The following is a 24,424-nucleotide window of genomic DNA, read 5'->3' on the forward strand; positions in this document are numbered from 1 at the left end:
GACATTCATCCGCAACTCCTTACGATATGTACCGAAGTGGGTCGACGAACAATCCGTATGGCAACATCGCGTCCAGTTCAAGGGGAAGACATTCATCTGCAAATCCGTTTGACTTTAATATAGAGATGCTATCGACGCAAAAACGTTAAAATGTTATCGTATCAGCAAAGTGTCGAGATATATGATTTTCATCCAAGCGAAGTAGACTGCCTTCCATTATATATCTGCAAAAAAAATTATATAAGTAAAATATTAAATAAATTAAAATACTTAAATAAATTAAATACAAAATATTAAAAATATAATAAAATATACCTTAAACAGAGAATATAAGAGTATTTGAGAGAAGTTGAGAGAATTTGGTGTGATGAAAGTGACTGGGGACGAGAGTATTTATAGGGAGGATTAGGGTGTGGAGCGTCGGGTATGGGGGTAATTAAACATATAGCGCGGGGTAGGGGGCTCCTTTCTGACACGTGGCAGATACACAGGTAAGGTGCGACCCCTAATCCGCGCTATACCCACGTGTATCACATGTCAGCATATAGCACGATGCAGGGGGCGCGTCTTACCCCACGTGGCGCCAAATCAGCATATAACGCGGTTCAGGGGTGCGCTTTACTGCTAAGGGTGTTAGATCGGGAAATATAGTCTGACCGGTGTTAGATCGGTAAATATACCGGTCACCGATGATTTTTCTGAAAAAAACGCCTTATATTTTATAATTGGCCTTGGTTCGAATCCTCATTTGAATGATATTTGTTTTTTTTTAAAAATGATTATATAATAATAAATATTTAAATAATTTGTTCAAACTTAAAATATTTAAGTATAACAATCATCATTCTAATGACAAAGTTACTTGGTTGGTATTATTGCCGCCATCTTCTTTTCTTTCTTTAGGGACATTAAACTGGGATTGGGAATTCAGGGGTAGGGAGAGAGAGAATGAGAAGCTCTTGTCTTCAACCTCCTAAGGGGAAACTCCATGGAAACTGATACCAAGAAATCCAAACATTTCAACCGAAAGATTTGGATTTATTAGGTGCCAAAGTTTGGAATTAGGCTGTGTAGTAAGATCTACTGTCAAGCTTCCGGTAGGTATAATTCATTCCTAAATCCTAAGTCAAGCTTGTTTAACCGAAACCTTAAATGCAAGTTTGGGGTTGATATGTTTAGAGCTCTAAAGGTTTGCTATGAATATACCAATTGAGAAATCTATCGAACATGGATTTAAATTGCGGTTGTGAATGTATTTTCGGCCGTGTTGTATTTATTTTAATTATATATTAATAAAATAATAAAGAAATATAATGTCACAAAATATTATTAATAAAATGAATTAGAGTGATTAAAACATGAGCAATTTGAAAGTTGAGAATTTAAATTGATTTTTTTTAAAACTTTAATGACCGAAATAAGAGTGAGAAGATAGTTAAAGGATGAATGGTGTAATTTACTCATGATAAAATGTCACGTGCAAAAGGTTTCGTTAAATTGTTAACTGCGGATACTAAAATGAAACAAAAACTAATATTAGGTACGATTTTAAAAAAAATTGAAAATTTAAATCTTAAAACGGATCTAAACTGATAGTTTAAATACTAAATGAATAGTTTACTAGTTATCAACTACTAGCCCCTCAACAGAGGCGGGGCAAAGGCCAACACAATGTGCGCAATGGAACAGAACCCCGGAATAGCAAGGGCCCAAAAAATTAGATTTATTATTGTTGCTACAATAAAAAATAAACAAAGTATTATGTATCAGTGGTAAATTTTTTAGGCCTAAAACCACAAAACCTGCAGTTGAATCTTGTTGAAATTATATGAAAAATACCAATAATTAGTACTGTGCTACGGTTGTAAAGATTACCTCATTTTTTTAGTTAATAAAGTCATCTTTAAAAAAATTAAAAAAATTAAGATTTAAAGACATCTTTTTAAAGATCTGCACAGGATCTTCAACGTCTTAACCCCGACTTTACCCCTCAAAGAGCATGTTTGTCATAGTTGACCAGTCATTGCCAAGAGGTTTCCTCGGCCATTTCTTTTTCACTCTATTCTCACTCTCTCCATTAATGCAACTGGAAAACACATATCAGAATGATGAACAATAAATTGCACCCATGGAAAACATCAGCTTTTGATCTTCATCTTAAAGAAACCCACATCCACTCATGTGGTTATGAACTTATGATAATGTATACATTCAAGTTACAAAACACCCACACATACAGCCCCCAACGCAGAAAATAAAATAACAAATAATGGAAACCAACATGTATATATACTGCAAAAAGTTATTAATTTTGTTGTTGCATATATTTGTATGTATCAATGGAAATGTTTCAACTGCTTTCTTTTGTGTTGATGGAATTACGTATCGTTTGGGATCAGTCTCGAACATATATTATAAAACGATCTCGATCAATTTGTTATTTTTAAAATTTTAATAAAAAAACAAAAACTTAAATATTAATGACCATTTGTATAATTTATCATTTTTAATTTTATATACTCACAATGTCACGTCAACAATCTTTTAAAAATCTAACGTCAATTAACTTTTAATATTCAAATTTTAATTAAATAAAATAAAAGTAACCAAATATTATATTTTACAAAATTTTAAAAAAGGTGATTGATGATATAGTTAACCAAAATACTTTCGCCTAAAATATTTCCTTCCACTTGGTATAAAATTATCGAGTATTGAACCAACAAAGTTGGCTGTAAATAATTTGGTATTAATTAAGCAAGATTTTGAATTCAAATATTTGTGTATGGAAAAAAATCATCGCTAAGCAAGATCGATTCGGATTAATCAAAATAAAATCGGGCTAAAAGATAAATCAAGTATTGATTTCACATTTTCTTGGTCAAATCCAACGGTCAAACCTTAAAAACGAAGTTTTTATTTGAATAATATATGCATCCTTCAATACCAAATATTTCCGGTACCTTTGGTTTTCTGAGTTGATTGCCCATAGTTTCAAACTGCAAATAAGACAGAATTGAAACCATCAAAGAAGGCATAACGCCCACAATTTCCTGAATCAGTCTATTTGCTATTTGATCCCATTAAATCCAAGATTTTCTACCTTTCTTAACGCAGAATCTGCTCTTTGAATAATAACATTTGTTCCAAATTTTCTCTTCTTTTTCTAATTTCATTTCCGGGACACTAAACAAGGTTTTGGTATTTTGGGTCCTTTTCTAATCTATCGAAAAGGTTGTAAATGGGGGAATCAGCGGTAAAGAAGAGCACGAAGGCGGAGAAAATGAGGTGGAGATGGGTGATTGGAGCTTCAGTTACAATCGTTCTTGCTATTGCTTTGGCTTTAAGGACAACACCAAAGATCCCTCTTAAATCTGGAGACGCTAGCAAGACGTGTGAATGTTCTAAGGTTTCACTTTCTCTCTTGTATTAATCTTCCTGTTTTGTTTGGAAAAAAAGGATACATGATTGGAATCATTTTTTTTGTTTTTTTGGGTTTTTATTCAATTGGCGCCATATTTAACCACGCATTTATGTGTTCTTCTGTGATCTTACTTATCATTTGGTCTGTAAATTTCTTGATGCTGTTTAGATCAACTTGCTGAAAAGAGATGCGGGTTCTCATTTTTGTTTGGATACTAAGAAACTGGTCCGACCTTAAAATGAAATTGAAAGGAGATTTTTTTTTTCTTCATAAATTTCCTGTGCTTGATTGAGCCAATGAATTTCTTTGTTGTTTTTACTAAAATTTGCGTCTTTGATTGCCTTTTTATTTATGCTCTTATAGTTTCTTGTATGGATTGTGTTGTCTGTTGCCCTTTTGTCGAGTTCCTTTGTTTAAGTTGAATGATGATTGTTTGTATTGCAATGATTCTTTTTCTTGCATTTTTGCAGGACAAACACATGCATAGTGGGATTGTAGAGGATTGTTGTTGTAATTATGAGACTGTGGACCATCTTAATGGTGAAGTATTACATCCCTTACTTCAGGAACTGGTCAAAACCCCATTTTTTCGGTACTTCAAGGTTTGCTTATTGCTTGATTCCCATTGCATGATGGAAATATTATGTGGATGCTTTATTTTATTTTTTTTTTGAGAGAATTTTCACAAAGTTGATGTGGGAACTAGAAAGATTTCGTATGAATGGTTATCTATTACCGATAATTATGGGAAACTACCAGATAAGCAGTATGGAAAATGGCCATCTGTTCGGTAATTAGAATATTATGTCTACGCTGTTAGAGCTTCAATTTCGATGTCTATTTATATGGTTGCAATGTTTGTAGAGTGAAAAGGAAGTGATTCTAAGATTTTCCCAAGTTTGGAAGTCAAAAATGCTTATAGAATGAAAAAAACAACACTAGTTTAAGTTGTTGAGAAATGTAATTATCATGATGCTTGTGGGACGAACTAATGGCATAAGAATAGATTGTTCTCACTTGAAACCCTTTCATTTTTTATTTATCTTGGTATGACAACGTTACTATGTATGCCTTATTTCAAATTTGTGGTCCAAGTCAGGTCCCTCTCTTAATTTTCAAAAACTATTTACGTTTCTTTGGGCAGGTTAGATTGTGGTGTGATTGCCCATTTTGGCCTGATGATGGCATGTGCCTTTTGCGGGATTGCATTGTTTGTGAATGTCCAGAAAGTGAATTCCCTGATGCATTCAAGCCGAATCTTCGTACCCTTCCATTTCTTGACCTTAAGTGCCAAGAAGGAAACCCACAGTCTGCTGTTGACCGTACACTAGATAGTAAAGTTTTTAGATCTGGGTGGACAGAAACAGATAACCCCTGGACTTATGATGATGAGACTGATAACTGTGAGTCGGAAGTTGTTATTGATATCTTTGAAATTTCAGTTTTATGGGCTTTTTATATATTGGATGCTGTAGCTCACAGATTTTGTTATTGAAAACCATAACTAAATTGATGCTTTGATCTATGTTAAGATTCAGTGTTTCTCTCTTGGCAGTGCTAGTTATTATAAGATTTGCAGTGAGAATTGTGGTGTTTTCAACATTAACACTCCAAACAATTGATTCTGTAAGATATTGTTTTTTGCAGCTGAGATGACTTATGTGAATCTTCAACTGAACCCAGAGCGCTATACTGGTTACAGTGGTTCACCGGCTAGAAGGATATGGGATGCTGTCTACTCAGAAAACTGTCCCAAATGTGAGTTCTGATCCTTTAATTGTGTATGTGAATGAAAGATGCCTAAGCATTTCGTGAACGGGTAGAGGCGTTGGTCTATTACCTCTTAACAATTTAATTTAGTAATAATAACTAAATTTTTGAATGCCTGGTGATGAATCTTCAATCGACATAACTTAAATTGACTCTTTTCTGTGGGAGAACTTATTAGTTACCATGGTAGGCATGTTTTTTTTTTATTATTTACACTTGATAGCAATTGTCCTAATGGAAGATGGGAAGGAACAGTCTAATGAGCCACCTTCCATGGTAGGTGTGTAGTTTGTTCTATTGACTGCAGTTAATAACAATTGCCGTTAATGGAAGATGGGAAGGAACAGTTTAATGAGCCGCCTTAAAAAATATTATTTTATTTATTTGTAATCTGATATACAGATCCGGCTGAAGAGTTATGCCAAGAAGAAAAAATACTGTACAAGTTGATTTCTGGTGTTCACTCATCTATTTCGGTCCATATAGCTTCAGATTATCTACTTGATGAAGCCACAAATTTGGTATAAATTCTTACTTTTGTGTCACTCAGTACTGGTCTTTTGCTCATTTATGAACTTAATTTCATTGTTTCACAATAATGTTACTGAGATCTAACATTGTTCGTTTTATCTTCCTTATTTCAGTGGGGCCACAATCTCGAAATACTGTATGATCGGGTTTTACAATATCCAAATCATGTTGAAAACTTGTACTTTGCATTTCTCTTTGTTCTTCGAGCTGTGACAAAAGTGAGTAGTATGAGTGCATAAGTAATTTACTTGAGTACTTGAGGAGCCTAGCATAAAGCTAGGCAAAAACAATCGCGTTGACCATGTACTCGATAAATCTCTATTTATTTTCCAAGCATGTATTTGTTTATCCTGGAGTCATTTATTTTACTAGAGCCTGCTTTTATGCATTTCAGGCAACTGAGTACTTGGAACAAGCTGAATATGATACAGGTAATCCAACCGATGACCTTAAGACGCAATCCCTAATGAAGCAGCTACTTTATAATTCAAAACTGCAAGCTGCATGCCCACTTCCATTTGATGAAGCTAAATTGTGGAAAGGACAAAGAGGACCAGAACTGAAACAGAAAATACAATCACAATTCAAAAATATCAGGTTCCTCTAATTTCCTGTTTGGTGATGCATGTAAAAGGCTGCAATTCTCATTTCTACTTAATGCTATCGTCATATAAAATGAGCAACCATATTTACTTGGAACATATTTGAGTTGGTACATTAAGCACATCTGAATTTGTTCAAAGCTTAATATTCTCAAGAAGGAATGAAATCTGAAATTGTACTTCAAACGCTCCCAGTATCCCTCACCTGCTGAGAAACTTTAACAAACTGTTTTATCCGACTCTTTTATTGTTGACATGTGATATCTGTGCCATTGATTTAGGCAATGATGTAACAATTTCCATTGGTGTGCAGTGCGGTGATGGACTGTGTAGGGTGTGAAAAATGTCGACTCTGGGGAAAGCTTCAGGTTTCTGGTCTTGGAACTGCATTGAAGATTCTGTTCTCTGTTAATGGTGAGGAGAACTTGGTTCAGACTGTAAGTACCATTCCCCATTTGTAGCTTTCAATTTCCAGTTCTAATTTCATTCTAGTATATGATTAAGCATTCGAACTTTGCCACAATACGGTCAAGAATCTTTCCAACTATAAAAAACGCTTTTGAAGATATTGAAACACCTAGAATTCTGGCCTAAATATGTTTTCATGCATAACATGGGAAGAGAGAAACATCAAAAGTAACTGCATTTTCTATGGCAGTTGATAAAGGCTGTTGCTAATTGTGCAATTATGCAAAATCCCCTTGTTGAAGATCATCCATTGACTATAAATGCTAGTAAAATTTTTGTTACATTGCGAGTCTACAAATTTTAGCCATGAGTTTCCATCTTAAATTTGTCGCATGAATGATTTCAATTTCTGGGTTCACCATCGCGGTTGATATGGTTTCCATCTTGTGCAAAATTTACTTATTTTAACATCCAAGAAAATGTCCGAGTGAACGAGAATTATTTGAACGTGAAATATGGTGTTTGATCCCTACAAAGATCAGTTTTTAAGTACATGATGAAGAAAGCTTTTGCTTTTATTTCGTATTGTGGGATATCTAGCTTTCTCTTAGCTCTAGTTGTAACTATATGTTAGTCTAAGGTACATTTCATGTTTTATTTTCACCGGAATAGAGCTTTTCATCCACACTCGAGTTCACTCAATTGACCCTCAGTTGCAGATGCAAAGGAATGAAGTAATTTCACTAATGAATCTACTCAATCGACTATCAGAGTCTGTAAAATTCGTGCATGAAATGGGACCGGAAGCTGAAAGACTCGTCAAAGGAAAGATACATTCTCCCACTAGGTTGAATGGCCTAGTGCAAAGGATATTGGCATCAATTGTTAGGACATAGGTAAAGACATTAGTGGTTCTTTGAACGTTTTGTTCAGTCTTTTTGTTTTGCCTTGCACATTTGTGATATTTGCAGGTGATGATGATAAAAAGATGAGAAACTGAGCTCCAAGGAACCACACATTTCTTTTTGGAAAGCTATAAGATTAGGGTTTTGGAGAGATAAGCTGGCAAGTGTACAATCAGACAATTTTGTCATAGTTGCAGATTTTGAAATCAAATGTAAAACAGGACTAGAGAAAAATAATAGAGAAATTAAAATTACCCTGATTACATTACACAGGGTTTTTCACTTCATTTATTCTGATTAGCTTCGCTTGCTTTTTTATTTTATGCTAGAAGGCACTCAATACTTATAACTTTTAAGCATGAGTTGTGGACTTGGATGACATGAAAATTTTGGGGTTAATTGCTTCATTAGACCGCATACCATGTGGTACCTTTTAACATCGAGATTTTTAACACCGAGATCACTTGATAGGTTCCTATATGTCAGATTCTTAATATCTTCAAAACATTTTAAATTGATTTATCCGATTATAAGTATTATTTTTTTTATCCAATACTAGGATAGTAAATGGTTGAGTTTTCATCTCCAATCTAATTTGATATGATTTCTATGAAATTGAATCCATTCGAATTTAAATATAATTTTATTTGGCCTGAATTTATTTATTAAATTTAAAATAACTTTTAACTTTATATTTTTTTAAAATAGAAAATAACTGAATTATTAATAATACATAATTAAATTAGAATTTAATTCAATATCCTAATTCTATACATAATATATCAAGCAACTTATAAATAACACCTAAATTGGATTTGTTAAATAGAATCTGACTAGATTAGCTTTTTTCAATATAATACTTAACATAATCTCAAACCATTACATAGGAAGTAATATGTCCACTTCTACTTAGAGCCAACTCCAGCTAATCACAGTTAAATTTAATTGGATTGGATTAGGTTGTATATTATCTCACTTATGTACAGATGGCCACAATATTATTGTAAAGAAATTTTAAAACAAAGGAACCTCTTTATTTTTGTGATTTTGATTATAGATATGATAATTTATTGATTCATTCAATTTTGTTTTTTCCAGGAAATATATAACGTAAGCAATGAATATCTATCGCTTGCGAACGAAGCAAATATGAAGCTTGCTAGAAAGGATGAGTCCATACCTGACCCCTGTGATGGGAGATTTTGGCCCGTTGAATTCAAAAAGATCGATAACAATTTATGATTCAAGCTCGTAAATTTAAGGGAAAATTGCAGCAGAAAAAGGGTAGAAATGTAGGGAAAACAACAGCATGCAAGGCAAGGCCTGGATACGGAGCGAGACCACTCCGAAATGTTCAGACAAATAATCGTCGGAACTTGAATTATGTGCAGAGAAGAGGGGCAGGGGAATCTAAAATGTTAAATGAATGTTGTTCATATATCCTGTAATCTCACACATGGAACACAGCAATCCAAATCTACCAAGGTCTATACAACAACTATACAAGCAAATGCAGTAGACAGTAGAAACAAACACCAATCAATAACCTTGGGCCTTAATTACAAGGTAGTCAGATCGAGCAAATCGATGGCTAAGAATTCTAGTTAGGTTGGCTACGATACAGGGTGTTAACACCATAAATGTAATTGTGTCTCGGATAATGAATTAAGACTTACTTATGTTACAAAAAATACAGAACATTGTGGAAACAAGAAATCTTGTTTGATCGTTGTTGTTTTGGCATCTATAGAGACGTTTCTTATTTGGGGTGCTGCAAAGTCATGAAACCCCAATGTCATCACATCATCTGCAATATGAGTATATTTTTAAAAATTGAAACAAAAATTTGTCCGAAAATCTATTAGACCATTTCAGTAGAAATGAGAGAGGTACGACAACATAAATTACCCTAAAATAGGGTAACATAGCAAAAAGATGGATATAACATCATGCATAAGATTGGGCTCGAATCTTACCATTACCATATGCTTAGCAAGACTTCTTTAGTCGCTTTGGAGGCCTCGTTTTCTCTTTCCCCATATCACCAGGACTTTTAACATGGATAAATGGCTGCAAAACAGCGAGAAAATGATTACCGTTATGGGAATACTGTTATCACCAAAAACATATAGCCATGAAAGTCCTTGGATCCTATGTTACTAAGATTCGGGTGGGATTATGTTCAATTATTTCTAAGTGGACCACATCCTCGTACCATTTCCAATTACGTGTGGATTACCCATGGATCTCTATGAAACCAATATCAGCACAACAACAATATAAATTGAATTAAAACTTGACATTTGCCATTCCTCTCCGACTTTACAACAAATCAAACATGTCCAAGATAAATTTCCTTGCTAAGTTCTAAAGGGCCAACACCAACTAGCACATCTGAATAGTTCAACTTTGTTTTAAGCACGTATCCAACATTTTGCTATCACCGCATACAACATATAGCAAGATAAGAAGCACAAAGTGAGGTTTCCTATAACATATTCCTCATATTATAAAGTCAAGGAAGATGAAGCTATACTATTTATTCATCTAAGAGATACAAACTGCAACTAATATTAAGTAATTGTAGCAAGGTCACCAACAATCGTAATTATACAATTACTAAGAGTTTGCTCCATATTGAAACTGATGAGATGCAAGTGCTACTCGAAAAAAGTACATAAATGATAATACCTCATCCCGATTATGATCAAAGATTCTAGAATCCCGTCGGAGACGGAGCAATTCATCATCCGGTCTCAACTCTTTGAATGAGTGTAGTATTGCTGTAGATTGGGTAAAGCACAAGGATCTGTCTCGTTAACCAGAAGAAAAAAAAATATCCTCCATTCTGTGCAACTACGGAGCGCTGACGAAGAAGATTTCATTTTTTTGGTAAATTACTTATTGGTCATTTATCTATTCTTGCGTTTCTTTTTTTTGACATTTATTAATTTTTTTTAAAGTCATATTAACCATTATATTTCGTTTTTACTTATTATTAGGTTTGATTGTTGATTTAATAGAAATGTTGATATTATATGATTGTGGCATGTGTCACAATTTGATTGGAGAAATAAATTTATCAAGTTAAATTGAAATTAAGACCTAATTAAAAATTAAGAATTAAAGTTAATATTGGTGATCAAATTGATTAATTCTAAAATATAAGAGATTTAATATATAAATTTAATACATGACTAGAATAAAAGATTTTAAAGTTAATGATCAATTAATGTCTTAGACAAATTAAAAACAGAATCATGTTTAAATTGTATTAAATGAAAATCCAAGGAAAGAAATCATACACAAGTAGTTACCAAAATGAAAGAAAATAAAACAGAGTTTCAGCGCCGTGAATACATAACTTTATAAGGACTCGGACCCTAATTATACAAATTTTGTTAACTACCACGTAGACCCTTTAATTAAGTGTTAACTATAAATGACTATATTAAAACCATTTAAGTAATTCAGTTGTCATATTAACGCAAATTTAAAAATGGTGGTCTCAATCCATAGTTATGTGGTTTACCCTACATTTTATGTTCATTCCAAAGTATTGACACTCATTTTCAAAAAAAAAAAACAAAGTATTGACACTCGAACCGATTGATAAATTGCTCGGTCTCCGACGATATTTTTGACTCATTGATCATCGTCAAGGAACTCGACTGCCAGGTGAGGTGTTCCCCCTTCAACGCCATGTGGAAAGCCTTTTGCGCCGTTGCTTTACACCGTACACTCTGGTGATTACCTGTCTAATGGGACGACTACTACGATGCCGTTCGGAAAATTTGGGGGAAGTTGTTTCATTGTTTCTGGCTCTTGATTTTCTGATGTGTTTACTTGATAATAGAAGTCCTTTTGTATAGCTTTTTTTTTTTTTAAAGAGTAAAGAAGTTATTTTCTAACAGCATAAAAAATTGCGCCTCTTATATAATCAAGTTCATCATAGTAAAACAATAATGAATTGCGGTTCGACAAAGCCCACTGGGCGAGCGAATAAGCTACTCTATTAACCTCCCAATTAACATAGAAAACCTTGAAATTTTGATTGCCCAATAGTTTTCGGGCTTCGTTGAGCAACAATCCTATGGTTGTGAGTATAGCTCGATGCTTGAGAAACATGGTTGCTTTTATGCAAATGTGGAATGCCTAGTAAATATATGATTTGGAACGGAAAATTGTTAAAGAAGATTGCCATTTTTGGGTTTAAGATGGGGGAGATTATTGGGGTTGAAACCTTGATCCTATTAAAATCAATGCAACTAAATTAGTAATGGTTAAGTGGTTTTACTTCCTACCACATTTGTCTGCGTTTGATTTGATACCCTGTAGCAGGATGCCTAGTTGTTGCTCGCTCCCTTTTCTCTCATTCTCATAATCCATATCTTAACCTCCCATTATGAGTTTTTTTTTTTTTGAACATACTGAATAGTTTTGACTATACAAATGGTGACCATACAGAGTTTCGATTAGAGTTGCAAAGAAATGAACTGATATAAAGAATAGCCTAAAAATAGATTGGTCATTGCCGAAAATGAAATCCACAGCACCTTCGATGTGGCTTCCCTTGAAGTAATGGCGACCAGTAGCATCACACAAGGTATCTTGAACACTCGAGAATTCACATTAGATGAAGCAGCTTTTTTTGGCCATTGTCCATTGCTGTTATTGTCGGAACCCTATTGTTTTTGCTGTTCTTTATTCTGGAAACAACTAAAAAGAACATGAGCAGGGCTTGTCCTACTTCCATGGTGGGGAAGAAATGAAACAACTCGATCAACAATTCAAAAGCTAATAAAAACATTTCGTTAATAAATTATAAAAAAAATATCCCGTTTATAAGAAACGGTTGAGTGATAAAAAAATAATGTATAAATTTCAATTATTAAATTAATAAAATTAAAAGGGCAATAAGTAAAATAAAAGTGATAAGATTGTTCAATTATTAAATTTGAAAATTACAAATTTATCAAGGGTAAAGTATACAAATGATCCCCGATTATAAAATATTATTTTGTTGAGTCCCCGAACTAATAAAAATTACAAAAATAACTCTCTGGACTATAGTATATTGCTTTGTTGAGTCACTCGATTATTAAAAGTTACAAAATGGTCACTTGACTATTCATATGTTTCAAACTACTCTTTTTCCATTAAAAAATTAAAAATTGTCTGAATTGGACGTTAACTTGCTGACTGAGATATGATAGTCATTTGAGATTATTAAATCATATTTTATCATATTCCAGTCAGCAGGTTAATGTCCAACTCAAACTGTCGTGAATTTTTTAATGAAAAAGGACGATTTTGGAACATTTGAATAGTTAGATGGTCATTTTGCAACTTTTAATAGTCAAAGGTCTCAACAAAGTAATATCTTATAATTAGAGGTTATTTAATAACTTTTAATAGTCGAGAGATTCAACAAAACAATATTTTATTGTCAGAGACCATATGTATACTTTACCCATTTATTAATTAGAATTCCATTATACTCATCCTTAAATAAACCCAAAATTGAGTTTCCAACCAAGTATCGTAGACCGACATTTGAATAGGCAGGCAAGTTTATCAATGGAAAACATTCAACAGACACAAGGAACACCATAGATAATGCCGGATGAGATAGGGAAAAGTGAAAAATTAGGCATTATTGATCCCAACAAAACGCATATCTCCATTCAATCTTCGACACATGGAGATGGCAAGGTCCCCCACAGTGTAACGTTATCTCTTGAGCTTGTACCGTGAACATCATATTTGTCATGCAAAATTAATATCAGCCGTAAGTGGCGGCACTAGGAGTTAAAATTTAAGTCGAAATCATGTTCTTATAAATCTTATCCAAAACCAGTGTGTTCTCTTATAACTGTTTTTCCTCCTATGGGTTTCCATATATCACCCATTTACTTCTTCATTAGCTTCTAAACATGGCGAGCTCGCGTCTCCCGAGATTGTTTATGGAGGTTGCTCCACCGCAGTTTGTGACCGTCATGAGGAGTAGAACGAGAAAGATGTTGGATACCATCAAAGAAGAGGATAGAGATTTCATCAACGATGATAATTCACTTTCGTCTAAGTCGAAGAGCTTACCGGCTTCCATCACTACCGGTGCCATGGTAGCCGCTCCCGCGGCTTCGTTTTCGTCGACCACTACGGTGACGGCCAGCTCCAAGTATTTTGTGAAAGGGGCGTCGAGTTTTTCGATTTTCAATGAGTAGATTCACTTGTTTGCTTTCTTATGTCTTGAATTTAACGTTGTATTATATTTTCTATCGGAGTCCGGGGGATTGGCCTGATGATAGCCAAGACTTTTCAGTGACTTCTTGTAGGTCTATGTATAATGTATTTGTATTATAACCAATATCAATGTTGGCTTGAATAAGATTAAGTGTTTAATGAGTTGTACAGTGAGTGAGTTATTTGAATTCTATTTTATCAAAATTTGATAAATACTTGGATTGATTAAACTAGGGGCGGATGCATATGACCACCTAGGGGTCGAATGCACACCCATTATTTTAGATTAAATATTCAATATATTAAAAGAAGAAGAAAATAAGAAATTTTGCATACCCATTATATTGAAAAGACGAGTATTAAAATTTTTGAACCCCATTTCTAAATTTTTAGATCCGCCACTAGATTAAACTCAGTCAAAATTTGATAAATACTTAAATCGAATTGACTTGAATTAAAACTTTAACGAGTTGAATCGAGTAAGGTCCAACTCAACTAAATAAGTTCACAAGAAATTCATTAATTTCTTTTTATAACTTTTTAGTAGTTACCTTAAAAAGTTATTCCATTAAAAAAGAAAATCTAATTAATAATTGCTAATTATAATAAGAAAATAATAAGGAAGATGCAAAATTATTAATTAATAATTTATTATTTTTAATAAATAAAAATTATTAATTAATAATATTATTCTACTAAATTTTACATATAATAATATAATTACAAAACAAGATAAAATTTATGGTGAACTTAATTAACGACGAGTCAAGCAATGAATTTAAAAAAAATTATCAATCTTAACAAATAACGATTCAACTCGAGAAATAAATCTTTTTAACGAGCAATACTCAACTTATTATCAACTCGCTCCATAATTACCCCTAAATAGATTGTTGCAATTGATGTTGTGAAGAGTTTTCATGAATAGAAAAACATCAAATTAATTGATCATTAACCTTGTTTTTTATCAACACACTTTTAGTTCTTTTAATCATCAGTATAGGGTTAAAATCCTATTAATAAAATTGTTTGCTGAGAAAAAAAAATTAAACCACTATTAATTTATCAACGTTAGTTTTAAATTCAAGCACAGATTTCACTTGAAACTTAATTTCGCTATTACAGTCATCTGTTAGTTCAGTTCAAGTGAGTTGTTATTTTCTCTTATTATATTCAACTAAATTCTTAATTTGATTTTTATTTAAATTTTTATCATTTACTTAAAACTTTTATTTTGCATAAAAAAACCAATATGGTCTATGGAAATTTGTTCATATCTTCTATAGAGTTAAGTAGGTGAAGTATTTGTGAACCGTCGGCTAAAAGTTAAAGGATTTGCGACTGTAAAGATGGAATGAATTAATAGAAGAACCAAGTTTATGTTTCTGTGCTTAACATTTAATTATACGAAAAGTATATTATTTTAATAGTATCGGAGATTATTCATATAATATTTGTTCATAACTTTTTTAATTAATTAATAATCACAACGATCTAAATACAATAATAAAAAATACATATTTCAATTGTGTTTTTCTAGTCCTCTTGCACAGGTAAGATACAACTCCAAAATGAAATATGATTGAAAAATGAAAATGATTATAATAAGAAAACCACAAGCTCTATTTACTGGAAATTTTAAAATATCATCTACTGGCAGCTTAGTGATTACACTCATTTCTATTATCTAAATAGTAAGGATTATATTATAAATAGGGAGTTGTAATGAACATGTTTCTCGTATTTGTTATGCTCAGATTGGAAGGGTCTTAGGTCTGTTTTCTTGAAAGAATGTAAATTTGCACATATTTTGTCCAACATCTATTTTCTCTAAGTTATGAAATATATATTAATATAGAGGTACTTGTCCAACATTGACCAAATTTTATAAGTTTCGGAGAGTTCAGTCTTTGTGTGTATCACCAAAAAAGAGGATATTAATATATTTTTCTCATGGAGGAAAAAACTCTGGGGAGTTTTATGTTTGTGTAATCACGGAGGGAGAATCCTATATATTGACTCATTTTATTAAATTTGTTTTTTTTTTGTCAAAGTGAACGAGGGCTGAGGGAAGAAATGGAAAAGCGTGAATGTGAAAAAATGAAGAAAGAAAAGAGATTGATGGGTTAGAGATAGGGGTGAGCAACGAAATCGAGAAAACCGAAAAACCGATACGAACCGAGTAAAATGATTCGGTTTGGTTTGGTTTTAAATGGTTCGGTTTTCGGTTCGGTTTAAAGGCTTCATTTTTTTATTCGGTTCGGTTCGGGTTTTTCATATGGAACCCATTTGTTCCATATTGAACCGAATAGGCAATTTTTGTAAAAAAAATTATAGTTTCAAGTGATTTTTTCATTGAAAAACCGAAAAACCGAACCGAACCGAAAAACCCGAACCGTTAAAAAACCCGAACCGAACCGAAAAAACCGATTTCAGTTTTTTCGATTTTTTAATTATTCGGTTTCGGTTTCGGTTTAAATATTGAAAAACCGTTTATTTCGATTCGATTCAGTTTTTGGTAAAAAACCGAACCGAACCGAACCGAATACACCCTTAGTTAGAGACAATGAAAAAAGAGAAATTATAGTAACAATAGAAACGTGAAATGGAAAGAAGACAATCTTTTACAGAAAGAATTTTAAGAGGAAGAATATTTTACGTATAATGTTATGACCTTGAAAATAAATGAATATTTTCTCCCTCAATTCTAGCCATTGATTTTAATTTTGAGATTTATTTTACAGGCTCAGAGAAAGAGACAAGAAGAGAGACGTAAAGTTATCAGAAAGAAAGTAAATGCATTAAAAATTACTAGAGTCCGTAGATTTTCTTGAAGATTAAAAGTCGGTCAAGATAGTTAACCTGATTAAACAGTAACGTGCCAAATTAATTTTTTGTGATAAGGATAATGACGCTTGACAACATAATGATCGTTTTGTTACTTTTCAATAGTGTTAGTGACCATTTCATTACTTTTGAAACTTTGGTGGAAACAAAAGCAATTTACGCATACTTCACTGGTCATGTATGTATATTATCCTTTATTTTTCAAAATGATATTTTCAAAATAGAAATACTAATTTTAGAGAAAAAAAAATTAAATTACAATGAGAGTTTACAATTAGAATAGTATATTGGACTCATAATTAAGATATTTATTCTTTAACTATTAATACAAGAAACTTGCCACTTAAAATTATACAAGGAACATACAAGGAAAATGTGAAAATCTCATCCAAAAAAATTCAAATAATTGATAGATACAAATAGATCTAATTGTTATGATAAACAAACTATAATAAGAGATTAAACTCTTAACCGACCACCGATAAACTTAAACTAAAGCAAAGCTATGGGACTCTAGTTGGTATCTTCCGAGATAATGAGGGTACATGGCTTTTAGGTTTTAACAAAGCAAATGGTATTACTCAGCCTTTTCTAGCAGATCTCTGGGCAATCTTGTTAGGTCTTCAAATTGCATGGAATAATGGCTTTGAACTTTTGCTAGTTCAGACAGACTCTCTCGAGGCTGCCAAACTACTCAACGCTGATAATGCTGCCCACAGTACTGTGCCTCTTGTTCGCGCCATTAACAAGATCCGACAGAGAGCTTGGGTAATAAACATTCGATGGACTCCCGACAAAGTAATCTTCCCGCTGATGCACTCGCTAAAAGCCCCACTCAACTCGGCTATGACGTGTTTATCTTCGAAGAACATCCTGTAACTATTTTGAGTCTTATCGACAATGATAAGCTCAATAGGAGCCACTTGTACTTTTCTTGCAGTTTTTCATCTCTTAAATAGAAAAAAATATATATCGACAATGATAAGCTCAACGGCGGTGAACAAAACCGGAAACAATGGTAACCACGGTAGTAAGTTCTCCTTCTCATTCTTTATTTTTTATATGTTTTGAAAAATTAGAAATGAGTTGCTGGAAAATGAAACAAGACCAGAATACCTTCAAATGCTTCTGATCTCTATTGCTTTCTGGATGGTGTGGAGCCCTTTACAAATTTTTTTCTCTCGAATTCTCCTCTATTACAACTGTTGGGGAGGGGATTTTATAGAACCCCTCCCGTTTACAAATGGTAAGAAATTTTTTTGCTTTCTATTGTTGTTGTTTCTGATTTTTTTTGTTGCTTTTTTCGTTTTTGCTTGCTGGTGGTGTTTTGGTCGAAGGGTGCGAAATCTGGGGGAGATAGAGCTCTATCACAGACTTAATCGCTCAATAAGCCTCGTGCGGCCTTAGCTTCTTTTCGCCCCTCGCGATAGCTAAGTCAGCCTCACTCGAACTCGTGCTAGTGAAAGGATTGGCAAGGAAACAAAGAAGAAAGGAAATAACTTAGAGAGAAAGCTTGTTGAATGCTTGAATGCTTACAACTTTTGGATGATTTACAAATGAGGATTCTACACCTATTTATAGCATCCCATCTCCTCAATGGACGGTGGAGATTGATTTGATCCTACGGTAGGGAGAGATTCTCTAGAATTCTCCATTATTTCCTACCTAACATGGAAGACTCTAGAATGCTTCTAGAATACTCTACATTTGTACAAGTCTTGAGTGCTTCTAGAATAATCTATACTATTCTATCAACCTCCAAGACCAAATGTGGCCCAACATAGCCCAAAGTGTGGGAAAAAGCCCAAGTTCGTAACATCCTCCCCCACCTATTTCGGCTTCGTCCTCGTTTCCTCGTACGCTTTGAAATGTTCTTCGAACTGCCACAAGTCCTCAGCTAGTTCCCATGTTGCCTCGGACTCTGGTAGTCCTTTCCACTTAATTAAATACTCGGTACGCGGGGGGACTCCTCTCTTGCGGACCGTCCTGCTTGTGAGCACCGTTTCAACCTCTTTGTCGTAAGACTTGGTTACTACGGGAGGTACTCGATGCGAATACCCTCGGCTTGGGTCTTCCTTGTCGGCATGATATGGCTTGAGCATACTTACATGGAAGACCGGATGAATCTTAAGTGTACTTGGCAAGTCTAAGCGATAAGACACTTTACCCACCTTGGCAAGTACTTGGAACGGTCCCTCGTATCTCCGTATTAGTCCTTTGTGAACGCTTCGGAGGGCTTTGAATTGTTGTGGCAAAAGCTTCACAAGGACTAGGTCTCCAATGGAGAACTCTCGATGTCGCCTCTTTTCGTCCGCCCACTTCTTCATCTTCTTCATTGCTTTCTCTAAACATGCGCGGGCGATGTCAGCGTTCTCCTTCCATGACTTAGCCATCTTGGCGGCTCCAAGGCTTTTGCCCTCGTCAGGTGGCATTGTCAATGTGTGCGGTGTGAGCGGTTGTTGTCCGGTCGCAAGCTTGAATGGACTCTGGCCCGTGGCTTCACTCCGCTGCAGGTTATAAGAGAATTGGGCGACGTCTAGCAACTTTGCCCAATCTCGCTGGTTGGCACTCACGAAGTGCCGCAAGTAACACTCCAACAAAGCATTCACCCGTTCTGTTTGCCCATCAGTTTGAGGGTGAAAGCTTGTGGAGAAATTTAACTTGGTGCCAAGGAGCTTGAACAATTCCGTCCAAAGGCGTCCGGTAAATCGAGGGTCTCGATTACTGATGATGCTCCTTGGTAAGCCCCAATGCTTCACGACGTTCTTGAAGAATGCTCGTGCGGCCTCCTCCGTAGTGCAATCCTTGGGGTATGGTATGAAAGTCCCATACTTTGAAAATCGGTCCACGACGACCATGATCGAACCGTATCCCTCGGACTTGGGTAAGGCACTAATGAAATCCAAGGCGATCGCATCCCAAGGTCTTTGGGGAACTGGTAAAGGTTCGAGTAATCCCACCGGCTGTCGGTTCTCCACTTTATCTTGTTGGCACACAAGACAAGTCTTCACGTAAAGCTCCACACTATCCTTCATATGGGGCCAAAAGTATGACGTCTCTAACAATGCCATAGTGCGTTTTTGACCCGGATGACCAGCCCACTTGGTGTCGTGGCACTCTTTGATAAGATCTCGCCTTAAGTTGTCCCACTTTGGAACATAGATTCGCCGCCCCTTGGTGTAGAGTAGACCGTCCTCTACCCAAAACCGTTGGGCTTTGCCATCGCTAGCCAGCTTTACTAACTCTCTTGTCATTGGATCTTGTTCAAGGCCCTCCTTGATGCATTCCAACACCGTCCCCTTGGCTAGAGAGATCGCGGCGAGCTCCGCCTTTCGACTTAAGGCATCGGCTACAACGTTGGCTTTGCCCGACTTGTATTCCAACGTGTAGTCGAACTCTGCTAGGAAGTCCTTCCACCTAGCTTGTTTTGGTGACAACTTCTTCTGAGTCTGAAAATAACTCGTCGCCACGTTGTCGGTCTTGATGGTGAAGTGCGCGCCGAGTAAATAATGTCTCCATACCCGCAAGCAATTGATGATGGCCGTCATCTCCTTCTCTTGCACCGTGTATCGCCTCTCGGTGTCATTTAGCTTGCGGCTCTCGAATGCTACTGGATGCCCCTCTTGCATTAGTACTCCCCCGATAGTGAAGTCAGATACATCCGTATGCACCTCGAACGGCATGGTAAAGTCGGGTAAGGCCAAGACAGGTTCTTGGCTAACTGTTGCCTTCAGGTTCTCAAAGGCCTTCTGACATTGTTCGGACCACTCCTACGCCTTTCCCTTCTTGAGTAGGTCCGTCAATGGTGATGCTCGCGCCGAGTAACCCTATATAAACCGACGATAATAATTTACTAGACCAAGGAAGGACCTCATCTCACTTACCTTGGTCGACGGCTCCCACTCGGTTATGGCTTTGATTTTGCTCCCGTCCATAAATAGCTTCCCGTGGCCGATTACATGTCCAAGGAAGTGTACTTCCTCGGTGGCAAACGTGCACTTTTCCTTCTTGACGTACAGCTTGTTCTCTCGAAGTATCTTGAACACAATCCTCAAGTGGTCTACATGTTCCCCAATGGAGTTACTGTATACCACGATATTGTCCAAGTACACCACCATGAACTGGTCCAAGTACGGTTGGAAGAGCTTGTTCATGAGCGTGCAAAACGTCGCTGGTGCATTGGTTAGACCAAAGGGCATGACCAACCACTCATACGATCCATATCGGGTGATACATGCGGTCTTTGGTTCGTCACCTTCTGCAATTCGAACTTGGTAGTAGCCTTTTTGCAAGTCCATCTTCGTGTACACCTTGGCTCCTCCAAGTCTGTCAAATAAATCGGCAATCAAAGGGATTTGGTAGCGATTTTTAATGGTTACCTTGTTAAGTGCCCGGTAATCGACACACATGTGCAACGACCCATCGTGCTTCTTTTGGAAGAGTACTGGTGCGCCATACGGTGCCTTTGAAGGTCGAATCATTCCCATATCGACTAGCTCCTTGAGTTGCCTTCGAAGTTCCTCAAGTTCGGGTGGGGCCATTCGGTAGGGTGCCAAGGCTGGCGGCTTTGCACCGGGTTCCAACTCGATCTTGTGATCCACCTCACACCTTGGGGGAAGTTTATTTGGTAACTCGGGCGGCATCACGTCCATGTTCTCCTCTAGGACTTCACGGATGATCAATGGTAGGTCATCCGTTTTCTCAATCTCGTCATCTTCCTTTAGCATGGCCAAGTAAGTAATGTCCCCTTTCTTGATGCCTTTACCAAGTTGTATGGCCGAGAGTTGTGTGGCATCTCGACCTTTCTCTTTCGGTGCCTCGACCGTGGGGATCATGCAAGGAGACCCTTTCTCCAAGATGCAAACAGAACTAAAGGAAGGCATAAGGATAGCGGTTACCTGTCGGAGGAAGTCCAACCCCAAAACGACCTTGAAGTCATTCATGAGAATGACAGAAAAGTTCACTTGGCCCTTCCAAGTGCCTAAGCGTAGCTCGACCCCTCGTGCCACGCCATGGAGTGGTACCGCTTGTGTGTTTACCGTCTTGAGCCATCCTGTGCTCCCAGTGTACTTTAGGCCCAAACAGTTGGCTTCGTCTTTAGACACGAAATTGTGGGTAGCTCCCGTATCCACCATGGCTCTTGTCGGCTTCTCGTTGATCACCGCTTCCACATACATGAGCCCATTACTCGGTGTTGGTGTCAATGGCTTGGCCTTAAAGGCGTTTAGAACTTGGAGTGACCCCATCTCGGCTTGAGACTCTGTGTCTTGACAATCGACGATGGCAGACAATGAACCAAGTTTGGGACAACTACTCATCGAATGTGGCCCTTTACACAAGAAGCATTCTCCTTTGGGAACGAAGGCCTTTTTCTTCTCTTCATAGTCCCTTCGGCCCGGACGTCGATCACGATCTCCCTCTTTAGCTTGTGGCATTCGGTGATCTCGGTCTCGGTTGCCTTGGTTGTTCTCCTGCCGTTCTCCCCACCTTTGGCTGGATATTTATCCTCGTTCTTCGCCGCATGGTGTGGGAGTAGGGTTGGAAGTCGACGAGTGACTCAACGATGGCAATGGCTTCACGACGGTGCATCTCTTGCTTGGCCCATCTTGTAGTCCGTCAATGAAATAGAACAAGAGATCTTCTTCGGACATATTGGGAATTTAAAGCATAAGGGTTGTGAACTCTTTCACATAGTCCCGTATAATACCCAGTTGCTTCAACTCCCGCAATTTCTTGCGAGCCTCGTAGACCACATTCTCGGGATAGAAGTGCTTCTTGAGCTCTTTCTTGAACTCATCCCACGTATCTACCCGACAAGCTCCTCGCTCAATGTCGGTATGTTTCCTACGCCGCCATAATATAGCAGTATCGAAAAGATATAAAGCATCGGTCTTTACCTTAGCCGCCTCGTCGTTAAGGTCGATTCCCTCGAAGTATTGCTCCATCCGCCATAGGTAGTTTTCGACTTCCTTGGCGTCCCTTGCCCCGTTGAACCCTTGCGGCACTCGACCCTCGGGTTGGAGATGGTGATGTTAGCACTCCCGCTAACGGCGGCTCTCTTGTAGAGCGTCATGTTCTCCCGCATCCCCTCGATGCTTTCACGTAAGGATTGGATCATATCTTCTAGCTGTATGAACCGAACTTCTACCTCATTGCTAGTCTCTTCGGCACTCCCCTTGAGCGCGTCAACTTGCTCCAAGACATGGTCCTCCAACGTCTTGAAGTCATGTTGGACCGTCTCCAGCCTCTCCCCGAATTCTGCCACCATCGGTTCTAGTGAGTTCCCCTCGCGGGCCTTACTCTGGTCCATTTTTTTCTTCTGGTTGGTGGGTGCAGCTTCTCTCCCACGTTCCTCAGTAACAGTCGACTCGTTGGTGCTCTTCTTCGGGTTGGTGGGTGCAATTTCTTTCCCACGTCCCTCGGTAGCAGTCAACTCGTTCGAGTTTTCGGCCATTCCTACAAGACACGTGCAAAATATTGATGCTTTAACTGGCTCTGATACCAACTGTCACGGACTTAATCGCTCAATAAGCCTCGTGCGGCCTTAGCTCCTTTTCGCCCCTCGCGATAGCTAATTCAGCCTCACTCGAACTCGTGCTAGTGAAAGGATTGGCAAGGAAACAAAGAAGAAAGGAAATAACTTAGAGAGAAAGCTTGTTGAATGCTTGAATGCTTACAACTCTTGGATGATTTACAAATGAGGATTCTACACCTATTTATAGCATCCCACCTCCTCAATGAACGGTGGAGATTGATTTGATCCTACGGTAGGGAGAGATTCTCTAGAATTCTCCATTATTTCATACCTAACATGGAAGACTCTAGAATGCTTCTAGAATACTCTACATTTGTACAAGTCTTGAGTGCTTCTAGAATAATCTACACTATTCTATCAACCTCCAAGATCAAATGTGGCCCAACATAGCCCAAAGTGTGGGAAAAAGCCCAAGTTCGTGACATCACGGTCAGTGCTGGTGACGTCATTGGCGTAGAATGCTGGACGGTTCAGTTGCTGAGTGTGTTTAGTGCAGGACAGCAACAGAGGCGTGCAGGCAGAGGAGCAAAGCAGTGACAATTTTTTCATTTTTTGTCTCTTTTACTTTTGTATTTTTCTATTTTTTGTAATATAGAACAATAATAGTAAAATGAAAATGGTGATTTCAACCATGTCACAAAAAGAAGGCACAATAATTTTAATCCTGAAGGATTAGGGTTGCCCCATTGTTGCGATCCAACATTCATACATTCTAATGTGAAGTCTCTGTCACTAAACCTTTATTGACTCCAGTCCTCATCTCAGTAGGGATAGAGAGATATGTTCGTTCCAAATTTTCTAGATTGTCCGATCCTTTATCATTATAATCATCTATAGTAGAATCAACAATCGCCATTGTCGACGATGGTCGAATATGATCTTCCTCACTAACGGTATAGTTATTACGAGTTTTCTTTATGACCTCTTTGCATCCTCTACTAAAAGGCGAACTCGGTCGTTCAAGCGCTACCAAGAAGCCCATAACCATCCCTTCTTCCGGTGGTCCTCCTCCATGATCGTCGGACGGCTTCAATCCAACATTATGTGCGAAAATTACGATAGAGTTGACCATGTCTCCCCCCCTAGGGATGGCAATGGGTCGGGTCGGGTCGGGTTTTTGGGCCCCCGACCCGACCCGAGAAGAAAGGGTTCTCCA

General features: G+C 36.9%; 1 protein-coding gene and 2 long non-coding RNA genes across 5 annotated transcripts; 1 reads left to right on the forward strand and 2 right to left on the reverse strand.

The window, feature by feature from the left end:
• Positions 1 to 2,997: 2,997 nt before the first annotated feature.
• Positions 2,998 to 7,900, forward strand: LOC120201812 (endoplasmic reticulum oxidoreductin-1-like). Of its 3 annotated transcripts, none has more exons than XM_039202346.1 (10): positions 2,998 to 3,409; positions 3,895 to 4,026; positions 4,569 to 4,827; positions 5,072 to 5,182; positions 5,597 to 5,715; positions 5,839 to 5,943; positions 6,120 to 6,322; positions 6,641 to 6,764; positions 7,370 to 7,375; positions 7,429 to 7,550. In XM_039202346.1, exons 1-10 carry the CDS (start codon positions 3,242 to 3,244, stop codon positions 7,471 to 7,473), a joined length of 1,272 nt encoding a protein of 423 aa, XP_039058277.1. In that variant the 5' UTR covers positions 2,998 to 3,241; the 3' UTR covers positions 7,474 to 7,550. The 3 variants fall into 3 exon arrangements, with proteins under 3 accessions (XP_039058277.1, XP_039058276.1, XP_039058275.1); XM_039202344.1 differs by lacking the exon at positions 7,370 to 7,375 and adding an exon at positions 7,707 to 7,900 and having other exon boundaries at positions 3,004 to 3,409; positions 7,449 to 7,631; XM_039202345.1 differs by lacking the exons at positions 5,839 to 5,943; positions 7,370 to 7,375 and adding an exon at positions 7,707 to 7,900 and having other exon boundaries at positions 2,999 to 3,409; positions 7,449 to 7,631.
• LOC120201815 lies at positions 7,542 to 23,585 on the reverse strand. The gene is made up of 3 exons (XR_005523679.1): positions 23,575 to 23,585; positions 19,053 to 19,063; positions 7,542 to 7,669 (listed from the first exon to the last, which is right to left on the reverse strand). It is a non-coding gene; the product is annotated as an uncharacterized LOC120201815 (long non-coding RNA).
• Positions 9,258 to 10,457, reverse strand: LOC120201816. The gene is made up of 3 exons (XR_005523680.1): positions 10,332 to 10,457; positions 9,617 to 9,710; positions 9,258 to 9,447 (listed from the first exon to the last, which is right to left on the reverse strand). It is a non-coding gene; the product is annotated as an uncharacterized LOC120201816 (long non-coding RNA).
• Positions 23,586 to 24,424: the final 839 nt, after the last annotated feature.

Source organism: Hibiscus syriacus, unplaced genomic scaffold (genome assembly GCF_006381635.1).
Source record: "Hibiscus syriacus cultivar Baekdansim isolate YM2019G1 unplaced genomic scaffold, ASM638163v2 tig00008013_pilon, whole genome shotgun sequence".
Classification (NCBI taxonomy): Eukaryota; Viridiplantae; Streptophyta; class Magnoliopsida; order Malvales; family Malvaceae; genus Hibiscus; species Hibiscus syriacus.

What these genes read in the sequence shown, in the direction of transcription:
- LOC120201812 (XM_039202344.1), top strand. Translation starts at nt 3,242, where the DNA reads ATGGGGGAATCAGCGGTAAAGAAGAGCACGAAGGCGGAGAAAATGAGG. An exon ending in CATTTTTTCGGTACTTCAAG is followed by an intron (nt 4,027 to 4,568) that starts GTTTGCTTATTG and finishes TTCTTTGGGCAG; the next exon opens with GTTAGATTGTGGTGTGATTG. An exon ending in AGGAGAACTTGGTTCAGACT is followed by an intron (nt 6,765 to 7,448) that starts GTAAGTACCATT and finishes ATTGACCCTCAG; the next exon opens with TTGCAGATGCAAAGGAATGA.